Source organism: Rhinatrema bivittatum, chromosome 3 (genome assembly GCF_901001135.1).
Source record: "Rhinatrema bivittatum chromosome 3, aRhiBiv1.1, whole genome shotgun sequence".
Lineage (NCBI taxonomy): Eukaryota > Metazoa > Chordata > Amphibia > Gymnophiona > Rhinatrematidae > Rhinatrema > Rhinatrema bivittatum.
The window spans coordinates 169,675,520-169,689,158 of record NC_042617.1 but is presented as its reverse complement, the minus strand read 5'-3'; the positions used below and the strand labels follow the sequence as shown (position 1 = coordinate 169,689,158).

The 13,639-nt window shown below is 45.7% G+C and overlaps 1 protein-coding gene across 8 annotated transcripts in view; it reads right to left on the bottom strand.

The window, feature by feature from the left end:
* Positions 1-13,639, bottom strand: part of VIT (vitrin) — a 215,577-nt gene that overhangs the window by 92,125 nt on the left and 109,813 nt on the right. For all 8 annotated transcript variants that reach the window (XM_029593919.1, XM_029593921.1, XM_029593920.1 and 5 more), the window contains one exon: positions 5,834-5,896. In XM_029593919.1, coding sequence (XP_029449779.1) covers positions 5,834-5,896 — 63 coding nt within the window. The remainder of the gene's footprint in view (positions 1-5,833; positions 5,897-13,639) is intronic.

Genomic DNA, 13,639 nt, shown 5'->3' with positions numbered 1-13,639 from the left:
CCCATGCCACAATGTTCATTCGCAAATAGCGAATGAACATCCCTCAGCAGCTTTGACACCAGGAGGCACTTGGAGGTCTGCTTGTTTATAGACTGTACCACTGCTGCGTTGTCACACCATAAAACCACCTATTGGCAACTAAGGACATCACCCCAGATGTGCAGGGCAATTACGAAGGTGAATAGCTCAAGAAATGTGATATTCCAGGTTAAGCCAGTTACTGCCCAATGGTCTGGCCATTGCACTGCAGACCAAGTGCCTGTGAAGTGCACCTAGAAGCCAGTGCCTCCTGATGTGTCAGAGTACAGCTGAAGGTTGTCGCTGCTAATTGGCCTGCGAAGCCATGCTGAGACACCATTGAAGTCCCTGAGGAATTTAGACCACAAGGCTAGGTCTTCTCTGATTGCCTTGCCTCCACGCAGACGGTGGTGGTCCTGCACTAGGCCCACCATGGACCATGTTAAGCGGTGCAGAAAGATCCTGCCCATGGGAATAACTCGCACTGTGAAAGCCAAACTACCTATGAGGGACCTCATGTGCCTCAACGTGACTTTCTTACTTCACATGGTGACTGCCACCATGTCGGCCAGCCTTGCCAGCTTGTCGCTGGGGAGCCTTGATTCAATCCAGGTGGAGTCGAGCTCGATCCCCAAGAACATAAGGACTATCACTGGGCCTAACGACTTGTCCGCTGCCAATGTGTCGAACAGCCTGCTGCATTCTGATGTGCATCCTTTTCCTATGTACAGGAAATCATCGAGGTAGACTAGAGACGCTAGCCCAGTAGCCTCAGCGGTAGCCCAGTGAAGGAAGGTGCTGAACTTTTCAAAGTAGGCACGAGAGATCGAGCAACCCATTGGCAGACATTTGTCATAGTAGAAGCCCCCTTCAAAGGTAAAATCAAGCAGCGGTAAACTACTTGGGTGAACTGGGAGCAGCCGAAATGGAGATTCGATATCCGAGCCCTGCCCGCATGACCGCAGCAACTCTAATGCCGTGTCAAAGGACAAATCCTGTACCGAGCAGAACTCCGAGAGAATATGGTTATTTACAGAATCCCCGTCATATGGGAAAGATTGTGTATCACCTATAATTTCCTGGCTCCTCCTTTGGTACGACTGCCAGGGGAGACAGGACAAGATGGGGACTTGGTAAACGGACCAGTGATCCGCCCCAGCTGAACCTCCTTCTCGATTTTCTCCCTGATGACACAGGCCAAACTGCGTGCCAACAGGGCATTAATGACCCTGGTAGATTGCGGCCACCCCATGTGGGGGATGGGAAAACCGTCTCAGAAACCACTCAGCAGAGTATTCGCCCCGACCTTATCTAGATAGCATGCCAATCATGGGAGCATGGCCTGCCATTTAACGGGGGTAGGGGCGATAGTCGGAACCCGTCCTTTACTTGGCTTTGCACGGGCATTTGTTTCCCTCGTGTGGAGCTGTGCATCAATTGCAGACGTGCTTGTACCTGCAGTCTGCGTTGGAATAGGCTCCCCGGTTAGATCTCCAGCAGATGTCATTAGGGATCTGCAGGCGCTTGACTTTTGTGCCCCCGGGTCTGTTCACTGCAAAAGGGCCGTGCTCCTGGTTTGGCTTTGGGAGTGCGCGCGGTCATTTTCATAAGCCAGAGGCTGACGTCCTGTCTTCCCCAAGACTTGGTGGGCTTGCTGGCCATTCTTTTCCGAAAGGCCTCGTCATAGTTCAGCCATGAAAACCTGCTGTGCTCCTTATGAGGACCCAGGATGGTGTCGAGATACGTGAGCAAAGGCTGCACAGTGGAGGGATCAGCGCGCACGGCCACGGAAGCCATTCTGGCGAATGCCTGCACCCAGTTCACAATTTCCCTCTGCGCAGGCTTGGCTGACTCCATCTCCTTCTTTCGTTCCTGCTTGGTCTGCCCCCGCTTCCTATACCCCTCCAGCAATCAGAAAAGATCAATATATAATGCCTGTGCCCGATGTGATGCCCAAGATATTTGGGCACCGATTCCCACAGTTCGTGTTCCCCATGGGGGAGTTCCGCGGGCTGTGTGAACTCGTCGCGGCCTGCCTTGCTCACCACCGAGGAAGAACGCGAAGACGAGGAACAGGAGAGTGTGCTGGGAGACCCAGAGCTTAGGGAAGATGTCGACTGCCTGTGCCTCACCTGATTGCGTCTGTCCTTTTCCCCTACACTTTCCGCGCAAAGCTCTATCTGCGCTAGATGAAGCAGGCTTACCGAGCTCCTCGGCTGGCTGTGGAACTGTATGGTGGGCATCTGTTGAGGGCTTCGGTGTCTGAGGTCTGCCCTCCACAATGCTGCTTCGGGATCTGGCTGAGCATCCAGATGAAGAACAGCGGCGTTGACTGCGTGCCTCCTCGCAGGCCGATGGGCGCGGACTTGGTGGAAGAATCGCAGGGGCCCCCTACCCTGTGCTCCCTATGTCCCTGCCTATGCTAGCTGCAACCAGGGTGGCATTGACTGTGCTCTCCTGACACTCCATCGCTATCGGGGAATGGTGAATAATCCCAATATGAGTAGGGAAGGGGGGGATCTATATGCATGGGGTGGGGTAGTCGGGTCATTTCTCCCGCATGGACCTGGAATCCCATTCAAACGCTCTGTCCCTCCGATAATGCGTAGGGGCACCCGGATCCCATAGGGGAACTTCGATAGCTCCTGCGCCAAGTGGCTTCCATGGAAATGCTCAGAAGGCGAGCGTGATGGCGGCCAGGATGGGGACCTGTAGCGCAGCTTCTCCTGAGGGGCTGCGCCCTCTTGCATCACGAGGGGATGCCGAAGTATGCGCCTTGTGACCGCCGAGTTTTGCGTACTGGGTGCTGGTGTGGAGGAGGGGGACGCGGCGTGACCAAGTCTGTCGACATACCCACTTGATCTTTGGTCTCCTCAGTTCCGGGCCGTGGCAGCTCAGTGTTGAGCACACTGATTGCTACTGACGCTTGTGCTGTTCTTCCATGGCCCTTTTTCTGCACAGAACTTCCTGGGTTCTGCTTGCCCATCAGCACCTGATCCCTCTTTGCACCACCTCTTCCAGACCTTATTGCACCCGCTGTCACTCCCTGAGGTGGCTCGCATGCCCTACCTCTCCTCCCTGTCGGCTTCTGGCACCCCTCTGGTCTGAAAAATCCAGCGGGCGGGAGGGCAATGGGAAGGAAATCATCAGGTCCCAATCCGATGGACACCTCAGTGACAGAGGCACCTAAAGCCTCTGCAATGCATTGTGCTGAGGCCCGCTGAGCCACAGCTGAGGGGTTGGACCTCACAGACATCCGTGACAAACGCTAACAGCACTTCTAATTCGGAATGCCGGATTTCACTGAATTAATAGCTCCTAGCTAATGGCATAATTTTTAATTTTTTTTTTTTTTTAATGGGTGCGTTTAAACAGCGGGACTGCATGGAATCAAGAAAAGGGGCAAAGCACAGGGTCTGAGCATGATTCAGCGCACAGCATGCTGCCTCTGCTACCCTAGAGGCCCAGTAAAGACCAGGGTTTTTTTTTTTTTCTTTTAATGCCAATTCCTATATACCTAAAATTTGTTTATAACTCACCCGAGTCTCGAGGCCACTGGGAAGTCGCCCAGGACCATCTGGGTCCCACCGGGGTCAGGCCAGGACCGGAGCAGCCAGAAGGTCATGAATCGAAAATCGTGCTGTGCAGTGCTGGGCCAAGGAAGAAGAGGACAGATGAGAGGGAGCCGGCAGGTTTTAAATCTCCCACCAGCCCCTCCCCTGTGGCCGTCGTCACCGCATTTCTCCCCCCGGCCAATCGAGTGGCCTGGCGTCGGGGCGCATTCTTATGATGTAACCGTGCTTGACGCCAGGGGTGTGATGTCATCAGCAGTGTCCCTCAGAGCCTCAGGAGGCTAGCGCTGCAGGCGCGCCGAAGCCCATGGCCGGTGCCATTGCTGGCCGCCTCCGGAGAGGAAGGAGGGGGAGGAGACAGATCCCCTCCCTCATGCCCAGAGGTAAGCTGGCCCGGTGCAGCAGTGGCGACGCCCCCCAGGGATGCAGCAGGCACCTGGTTACTCATGGTGCCCGCACAACCATGCTGGCGGTATGTGGTGTGGTTGGTATTAGTCTACAGAAAGAGTTAACTTTGGACAGCACAGGTTCCATCAATAGTGGCCATCTACAAACATCTGAATGAGGAGACTGACAGACGCAGCTATCTTCACAGTTCCAACTTTCAGCCTTCACATATAAAGAAATCTATTATAGACAGCCAAGCCACATGGTGTCACTGTATGTGCTCTGACCCAAGAGACAGGGATGAACACGTCAAATTCCTGATGGAATCCTTCAAACCAAAAAGACTACAACCCCAAAATCATCTCCAGAAAGAGACTGCCGCTTTGCTCAAGACACCCACGATAAACCTACTGCTGTACAAAGAAAGAACAACCACAGAGTGAGTACCCCTTGTAGTAACAAACCCAAAGCTGTAAATACTGAGAAAAATCATAAAAGACCCTACAGCCACTATTCCCTGAGGATGAGTCATGGAAAGAAATACTCCCTGCTCTACTGGAACTGGCTTTCTGACAACTACCTAATCTGAAGCAAACTTTAATATAAAGCAAGCTTCCGCAGAAATTCAGACAGAAGAGACTATCACAAATCCCTGCAATATACCAAGCTGCTAACTATGCCAACACACATCACATGACCCTCCATAGTTATCCATATGGGAAAGAAATTCAACACAGACAATCCTACTCTTCTACCTCAGTTTAATTTTTCTGTTTATTACTATTACTTTCAGCCTGCCTGTCCCTCTCTCCTGCAATTTCTGTTTTCTCATTTCATATGGTGGGCAACATTGAACACCATACAGTACAACATCAGCGACTTGGAGCAGAGCTGATGAATTTTATTTTTTGTATTGTCATTCTGCTAGCTTGCTACTGGTGGTTTTGAAGGAGAACTGCATTTGGCTTGGGCAGTAAGCATGTAGGTAATGAGAAAGCAAAGATGCAATCTGAGTAAAAGCATTTGCTGTTTTAGATACTTTCATGCTTCAATATAGATGGGAAGCATCATTTTAATACTGGTGGCTTGAATGGCATGTCATATCTCACTTCTGGCATAAGCCCATTGAAACAGCAGTGGTGATGTTACCTTGCTACAGTTCAAAGAGGGGCTAGGAAAGGAAATTAACATAAGCAAAAGGCTGCTATTTCGGTGGGAGAGGAAAAATAGACTAAAACAAACTTCTTTTTGCTAATGAAGGGTGTGTAACACTATAATTAAGTGCTGTACACATGTGTGAGGACCCTTTCAGCTTTGACTTCTTCAGTTAGTGAGATTCACTTCCTCTTTCAAATTCCAATTCTTGATGTCAAAAAGATTCTGGGAACCCAATTTGGAAGCATCTTCATGTTTTTGAAAGTCAAAATAATGAAGCGATAATGGTGGCTGTGGAATGTGTTTTTTTAAAGTCAGAAATGTTCCTGCAACAAAAGTTAGATGTCCTGAGTCAAAGGTCACGGTGTCTAAGAAATGAACAAAGGCAATCTTTGATATATTTTGCTATCCAAGGGCACTATCAGCTATTACAAAATAAAGTAAATATAACATTAAAGGAACATTAGTTTGAATATTTTTATACTATCCCACCTGTGAGACAATTCTAGGTCTGGTATTGGTATCTGAATCTGGTTCCTGATTAACCAGCAGAAACTTTCTATTTTATAGTAGGGTTTTTCAGATTACGTTACAAAAAAGTTTTACAATTCAATTTCTTCCACCCTGTGTTTGAGAGGGTTTTTGAAGTACAAATGTTTCCAAAACTGATTTTATGCTCTTAAGAACATGATTTAACTTACCGAGACTGGTGGATGCTCCTGTAGGTTTCCGCACGGATGCCGCAGAATCTTGGCGTAGAACACCTGCATGGTTTTAGAAGCAGAGGCAGCATCAGGACACAGAGGGTTTAGCTAGGACCGGGTTGCCCAAAACTCAGTCCATGGAACCCTGTCTTCAATCAGATCTGGTTTCCGGGATATCCACAGCCAATATGAAAATCCACAGAGAAGGAATTCATGCCATATTTCATGTGCTGGGAGATTACCCAATTGCGATGTCTTTTGGGGCTGCTTGGTGTTCCAACTTTTGCTGCCCGTAATGGATATTTATGAGGTGTACTTGTATACATTAGCATATTTTGGTTATACTCAGAGGTATACCTAAAGTATTTGGTACCCGGGGCAGATACTTCCTTTGGCACCCTTCCCCATATATCATTTTAAAATTTCCTAAACATCAATAAAATATTTAAAAACAGCAGACACATCAAATAACACCCAATAATTAAAATAAGGATTTAAAAAATCCTGCTCTCCATATATGTCATCCTAAGATTGTCGTAGACTGGGAGCATGCAAGCAGACACACACTATGTGCCCTCTCTCTCTCTCACACACATACATTCATGCTTGGTGAGGGAAGGAGGGAGCGTGTTTGTGTGAGAGAGATAGAGGAAGCGTGTGTGTATGTGTGACACACACAAACACACTTATTTCCTCTGTCTCTCTCTCAGAACACAAACATGCTTCCTCTCTCTCTCTCACACACACACATGCAGACAAAAACTGAAATGGAAACCATAACAAGCCAGATTCTGTATGCAGTGCAATAATGGAAAAGCAGCACATCACTATTCCTCAAAACAATACAAGTAAGAAATATAAATCATTCAGAATAGTAAAACCATACTAAAAAATTATACATATCAAAACATGATGAATAGAATTACCAACACTAATATATTTCAAAATAACAGACACATCACATCTAATAACTAAAACAAGGATAAAAAAAATCTCTCACTCTCCGTACCAGGGAATTTTAGATTTCTAGTCATCCTGAGATTGTTGCACACAAACTTTAACCCCTCTCACACCCATAAATACAGGCACACATACACAGGCACACTCTTTCATAGAAACCCACACAGGCACTCACAGACACACACACACACACGCACCCTCTCATACACATGTACACACATCCCCTCTCATACACACACGCACCCTCTCATGCATGCACACAGACGTCTTCTCATATACATTTTGGACCTCTTCATCTGCCGCTTGCTCCAGGGAAAGGCTGGCGGCACGGCAGGGCCTCCTTTTCTGCTGCTGGCTCCAGGGAAAGGCTGACAGCACTGCAGGGCCTTGCTTTTGTTGGTGGAGAGTAGAAACCCCATCAGCACATTACTTCACAGTGCTACCGGGAGACCATGGCAATGGCTCCCCTCTCCCTGTTATCACCCGGGGGGAGGGGGGGGGGGACTGTCCTCCTCACCTCCCCCCCCCCTCTTTAGTATGTCTCTCGTTATACTGAATACCAGTCCTAGTCCAGGGTTCCTAGATCAGCATTTGGGAAGCCCTGCATTAGAACAGGGAACACAGAATAAGTAGAAACAAGAAAGGTCACAGCAAGAGTGATGTGTCAAATTTTGAAGGAGACCATCTGCTAAAATGTTTTTACATTTTAAATTCTTTTTATCAAATATTTACTTTTGATAGTACTTCAGGTTCTCTTTAAAAATGTGATCAAGTTTTAGTATTGGTTCAATCAGTTGAAATTATGATAATTACATAAAATTAGCTGTAGTTTTAGAACATACATTTACAGAAAAGTTACATTCATAAAAAATTAGGAATATAAACTGATTATTAAATATACTTCATGAAAACTTTGAGTCCTAGGCATTCAACTTCTTTATGAATGCCTTGATCACTGGAAATTTATCTGTATTCACACAATCTCTTTCACTCTCCCTCTCTTTCTCTCTGTAACTCTCACTCTCAATCTCTCTAACTCACTCTCATTCTTTCACTCTCATTCACTCTTTCAGTCTCACTCTTTCACTCTCTCTCTTCTTTCACACTCTCACTATCTCATTCACTCTCTCAATCTCACTCTTTCATTCACTCTCACTATTTCACTCTCACTTTCACTTCCATTCTCTTTCATTCTCTTACTGTTTCACTCTCTTACTGTTTCACTCTCACTCTCACTTTCACACTCTCACTCTCTTTCAATCACTCACTCTCACTATTTCACTCTCACACTTTCTCTCACTCTCACTTTTTCAATCTTTTCTCTTTCACTCACTCTTTCATTCTCACTCTAAATCACATTCTCACTTTCTTTCTTTCACACTCTTGCTCTCTCTAATAGAGCAAAATGCCCAGAACTTAATGGAAAGCAAAGCGAATGTTTGAGCAATTGGCTGGACCACGCACATTTCTGTCATTTCACATTTTTTTTTGCTACTGTCACAACTTAATTTGAAAAAACAAAAAGAGAGGGAAAAGGATACAAATCCAATCATATAAATCTAACAAACAACAAATTTTCACAAAAAACTTATATATCAGCAGATGACAATATCATAAATGATCGCTTCAGAATCTCACTCTGCAGCCTCTCGCCGCACAATGGGCCCCAAGCTGTAATCGGTTTATGAAGCAGTGTGTTAAACTTAATCATTTATTGTCATCATACTGAAAATGAATAAATTTATTTAAACAAAGAATATTTCTTTTTCTTTTTCTTTTATAACTCGTTATTTAAACCACCAAAAAATCTTACCACTAATATTCAAAAAATACTATAATTCCCACATTTAAACTACCCGAAGATAATTTAAAAGCTATGCATCCGAAATGTTGAAAAAACGAATACTTAGCCACTTAATCTAATATGGCCAAAAAGGCTCATAAAGAAATCGAAATGGTTCCATTTAAAGTTGTCCCGACATGTTTCGATTGATACACAATCTTCCTCAGGGGATTCTAGAATTTTTCTTTGCAGGCCAATATTCTTTAGCCCTTAAAAACAAAATAAAATCAAATCAGTTCTACAAACTCCCAAAATAACAGGGGAAGATGTTACATATAGCAGTTACGCAAACAAAACTCACTGTTAGCAAAAGAAACTCACCCGGACAAAGCAGCTGTCACGTTCACTACATTCCAAAAATGGCGCCAACGCGTCTATAACCACAAAGTTTGTCTCCTAACATTTAAATCTGACCCGGTCAGCATACGTCCGTTTTTTAGCTTTTTGCATGATGGGAGTTGTAGTTTTATCTAGTGTGCATTTCCAGTGACGTATGCTGACCGGGTCAGATTTAAATGTTAGGAGACAAACTTTGTGGTTATAGACGCGTTGGCGCCATTTTTGGAATGTAGTGAATGAGACAGCTGCTTTGTCCGGGTGAGTTTCTTTTGCTAACAGTGAGTTTTCTTTGCGTAACTGCTATATGTAACATCTTCCCCTGTTATTTTGGGAGTTTGTAGAACTGATTTGATTTTATTTTGTTTTTAAGGGTTAAAGAATATTGGCCTGCAAAGAAAAATTCTAGAATCCCCTGAGGAAGATTGTGTATCAATCGAAACATGTCGGGACAACTTTAAATGGAACCATTTCGATTTCTTTATGAGCCTTTTTGGCCATATTAGATTAAGTGGCTAAGTATTCGTTTTTTCAACATTTCGGATGCATAGCTTTTAAATTATCTTCGGGTAGTTTAAATGTGGGAATTATAGTATTTTTTGAATATTAGTGGTAAGATTTTTTGGTGGTTTAAATAACGAGTTATAAAAGAAAAAGAAAAAGAAATATTCTTTGTTTAAATAAATTTATTCATTTTCAGTATGATGACAATAAATGATTAAGTTTAACACACTGCTTCATAAACCGATTACAGCTTGGGGCCCATTGTGCGGCGAGAGGCTGCAGAGTGAGATTCTGAAGCGATCATTTATGATATTGTCATCTGCTGATATATAAGTTTTTTGTGAAAATTTGTTGTTTGTTAGATTTATATGATTGGATTTGTATCCTTTTCCCTCTCTTTTTGTTTTTTCATTTGATTAATTGGAGAGGTGGTTTGCTTCTTGATTGCTGATTACAACTTAATTTGATACATTTAAAGCTTTTTTATAAATGTAGCTTTCTCCTGTACCTTTGGATCTCCAGCTCATTCAGAGTCCGGGCTGGGATCTGTTACCAGGAGCTTTCATTCACAACTACCTGGGAATGTTTTCCTTGTTTCGAGGTGGCTAACCTTTCACATACCAGGAGCCAAGGAATCAGAATGCACATCAAGGAGCCCCTTGTTTTTAAGAGACTGGGGTGATGAGAATCTCAGATGGAGGTCTCCCCCTTTCCCACCAGTATCCCTTTCTTAATCCCCTGCCCTTTCCACCAATCTCTCTTTCAGTCTCCCACAATGTCCCTATCCATCCCTCTCAAATCCATCCTGTCTCCACTGGTCTCTCTTAATTCCCCTGCCCTCTTCCCACCAGCATCTCTCTCAACCCTTCCCCCACCCTATCCCCACAGTTTCTCTTTCAATCCCATTTTGTTCCCATCAGTTTCTTTCAATCCTCTCACTCTTTCTCTACCACTCTCGCTCACCCTCCACCCTGTCCTCACCTGCCTCTCTCAATGCCCCGACCCTATCCCCAGTGTCCCCAAAAGTCTGTATTGCCACCCCGAGCATAATGTTCCCCACAGGAACAATGATGGGACTCTGTGGCCCCAAACATAACTTTTCCTACCCCAGCCATTAGACTACTTTGCCTCCTCTCTCCTCATCCTCTGCCTAGCACCAGCATCTCCCAACACCCTTTTTCCCCATTGTTCCACTCCCCTCCTTATCCCTACCTATCTCCTCCCTTATTCTATGCCTAACATCAGTATCTCACTGCTCTACCCCCCCCTTTCTCTCTCACTTCAACTCCCTTTTTTACCCTTCCCCATCTCCCTCTTTTGCTCCCTCTGTCTCTTTATCTCCCTCCTCCTCAGTACCATCTCTGCTTTCTCTCATATACCTGCCACTATTGCCCTTTCTGGCTGTCACCCCTCAAACCCTTCTGTTTCTCAACCTCCATCTCTGGCTCAATCTCTCATTGCTAGCTCTCACCCCCCCCCCCCCTGTTATTCTCTGTCTCTGTTATTCTCTGTCTCCTCCTTCAGCGTTGGCTCTCTGTCACCCTCTGTCCTGGCCTTCACTAACTATGGATCTCTGTCACCCTTCCTCACTCCTCCACCTCAAATCTGGCCTCTCTCTCACATACCCTCATCACCACCTCTGCCCTGTCCCCACCCTGACAACATTTCAGTTCTTTTACCTACCTCCCCCCATCAACAACTCTGACCTCTGGCTTTCTTTTACATATTACCCCCCCCCCCTTTTCTGGCTTTTTCAAATCTCTCTACTGCATCGTCCCCAGTTTTTTCAAGCCCCCTTCTAATCCCATCCCTGGCTCTATCATGTCCCTCCACTATCTCACACACAGCACTACTTGCCACATGGCTCTCACACAACCCCCTATCCCTATCAATGTTCCCAATTTTTTGCAGGCTGCATGCATAAAAAGTTCTCATGTGCATATATAGATTTGTGTAAAATGTTCTTTGAAGAACCATTCTATTTTCCTTTCGTGTGTTAATTTTTCCTGTGTGCATTTGTTTTAGGACCTTTGTGTGCGCACACTCGCACAGCTTACCAGGGAATATTGATTCCTTTCTTATCCTCTCTCCCTCTATTCCTCCACTCTAGCCCTGATCTCTTCATGCCTGGGAGGAATAATGTATCAGACAATTGAATTTGCATTGCTAACTTCATGGAAATGGGGATAGCGTTGACATTTACCCCTTCCTCACAGCATTCAGCTTCTTCAAGATTCAAACCCCTCATCCCCTTCCAGCATTCAGCCTCTTCCTCAGCTATACCAACATTCATCCGTTTTCATGATACTTCCCCAGAAGCATTTACTCTCTTACACCGCTCTTCCCCCAAGTATTCACACTCCTCATCTCCCCCAACTAGGGTTGCCAACTTTTCCATGGTGCAGGACCAAACACTTGGGGGGGTGGGGTGGCCGGTTGTAGCCATTCCTCCCCTTTTTTCCCCTTTCAAACTGAGCGTCGATTTTTTTACTAAGCAGATTCTGCCTGCCTGTCTTTGGGGCTCGGTTCAAGTCTCCTCTTCCTCCATGACTCCCAGGAGGACAGCGTGAAGTAGCAACAAGTAGAGGCACAGCTGTGGGAGAGGCAGAGGAGGAGGAGGAGGAGAGTCAAACAGAGCCCCGAAAACAGGCAGGTGATTGGAGCGCTGCCAGGCTGCCACCGCTGATTGGCCCCTGGCCTTGCCCGACCGGGTTTAACAAGGGTAACCGGACACTGTACAACAGGCTGCAAAACCTGGCTGTCTGGTTGCAAACCGGGCAGTTGGTCTCCCTACCCCCAACATTCACCACTTCTTGCATGCCCCTCCCACCCCCAAGCATTTACCTCTTTTTCCCTTGCCACAAATCATTCTGGCCTGACTGGATCTCTTGGTGACTCCCTCCTCCCCTTGGTTGTTAGTTGAATTCCAAGTCCCAGGAGCACAATAGATTGCTGGCCCTGGAGCAATGTCCACTGCAGCTTCTTCCTTCCAGACAGTAGGAGAGAGAGAGAGCCATCTACTTCAGGCAGCTGGTGGGGTGGGAATTGGACAGGATGGGGATGACCGGAGTAGGGAGCTGACTGGATTTTCTTTGTTATCCTGTCAGCTCAAGCTTTGCCCCCTTTCCTCCTGTTCCCTAGTCCTGTTGGTTACAGATAAGTAGAGGAGGGGCAGAGCAGGGATAAGTACTTCCTGCTGTAGACCCTCCTTTCCATTTCAGCTGCAATCATTTGCACTGTGAGAACAGAAGGAGAAGGGCCTAGAGCAGAGAATAGAATGGCTCTTTTTTTACTCTGTTCTGCTGTGTGTGCTCCCTGCTCCAGCCCCTTTTCTCCTGTCCTCTGCAGTGTGGTGCTCCTTTACCACTGGGACAGGAGGGCAAGTGCTGCATGTGGTTCCTGAACCCCACAGGTTGGTCATCCCCTCCCGGGCCCTATATTATATCTCCTCCCAACTTTAGTGCAATCATTACAGCAACAGTCCTCTGCTTGGGGGGGCGGGGGCGGGGAAGCACCAAGGCTCCTTCTGGAACCCTTCAAAATCATGGACCTTAAATCTGACCACTAGGTGTCACCATTGTACCTACCAAAATTGTGTACATAAAAAAAATAAATAAATTAACAGTGCAAATGGCAGAGAATTGTGTACCAGTCAATAGCTTTAGGTTTTGTTTCATTTCTTATTTAAAGTAGATTCTCTATAATTAGATTCTTCTGCAGCTCTGGCTATCTAAAAATCAGAATGTTCCATGGAAGAGCTCCATGCAAATTGTTGAATATTTGTATAGATTTGCTGTGATTCCATTTTTTATTTTCATTTTTATCTTTCTACCAAAAAGGAACTTTTAGTGAGTATCATTACTCTGTGATCATCAAGTTTGTCACACCAGTGCGGTTATTGAAGTAACTATGTTGGCGATTACAGCAAACTTGCTCTATCAGGGTTTCTCAAGCCAGTCCAGTCAGGTTTTCAGGATATCCACAGTGAATATGCATGAGAGAAAGTTGCATGCAATGGAGGCAGTTTATGCAACTCTGTCTCATTTATATTGATTGGGGATATCCTGAGAACTCAACTGGCTGTGGGGTAATCCAGAATTGGATTCAGAAATACTGTGTTAGATTGCCTTAGTATATTGGTTCATTTTTTTCCTAAACTG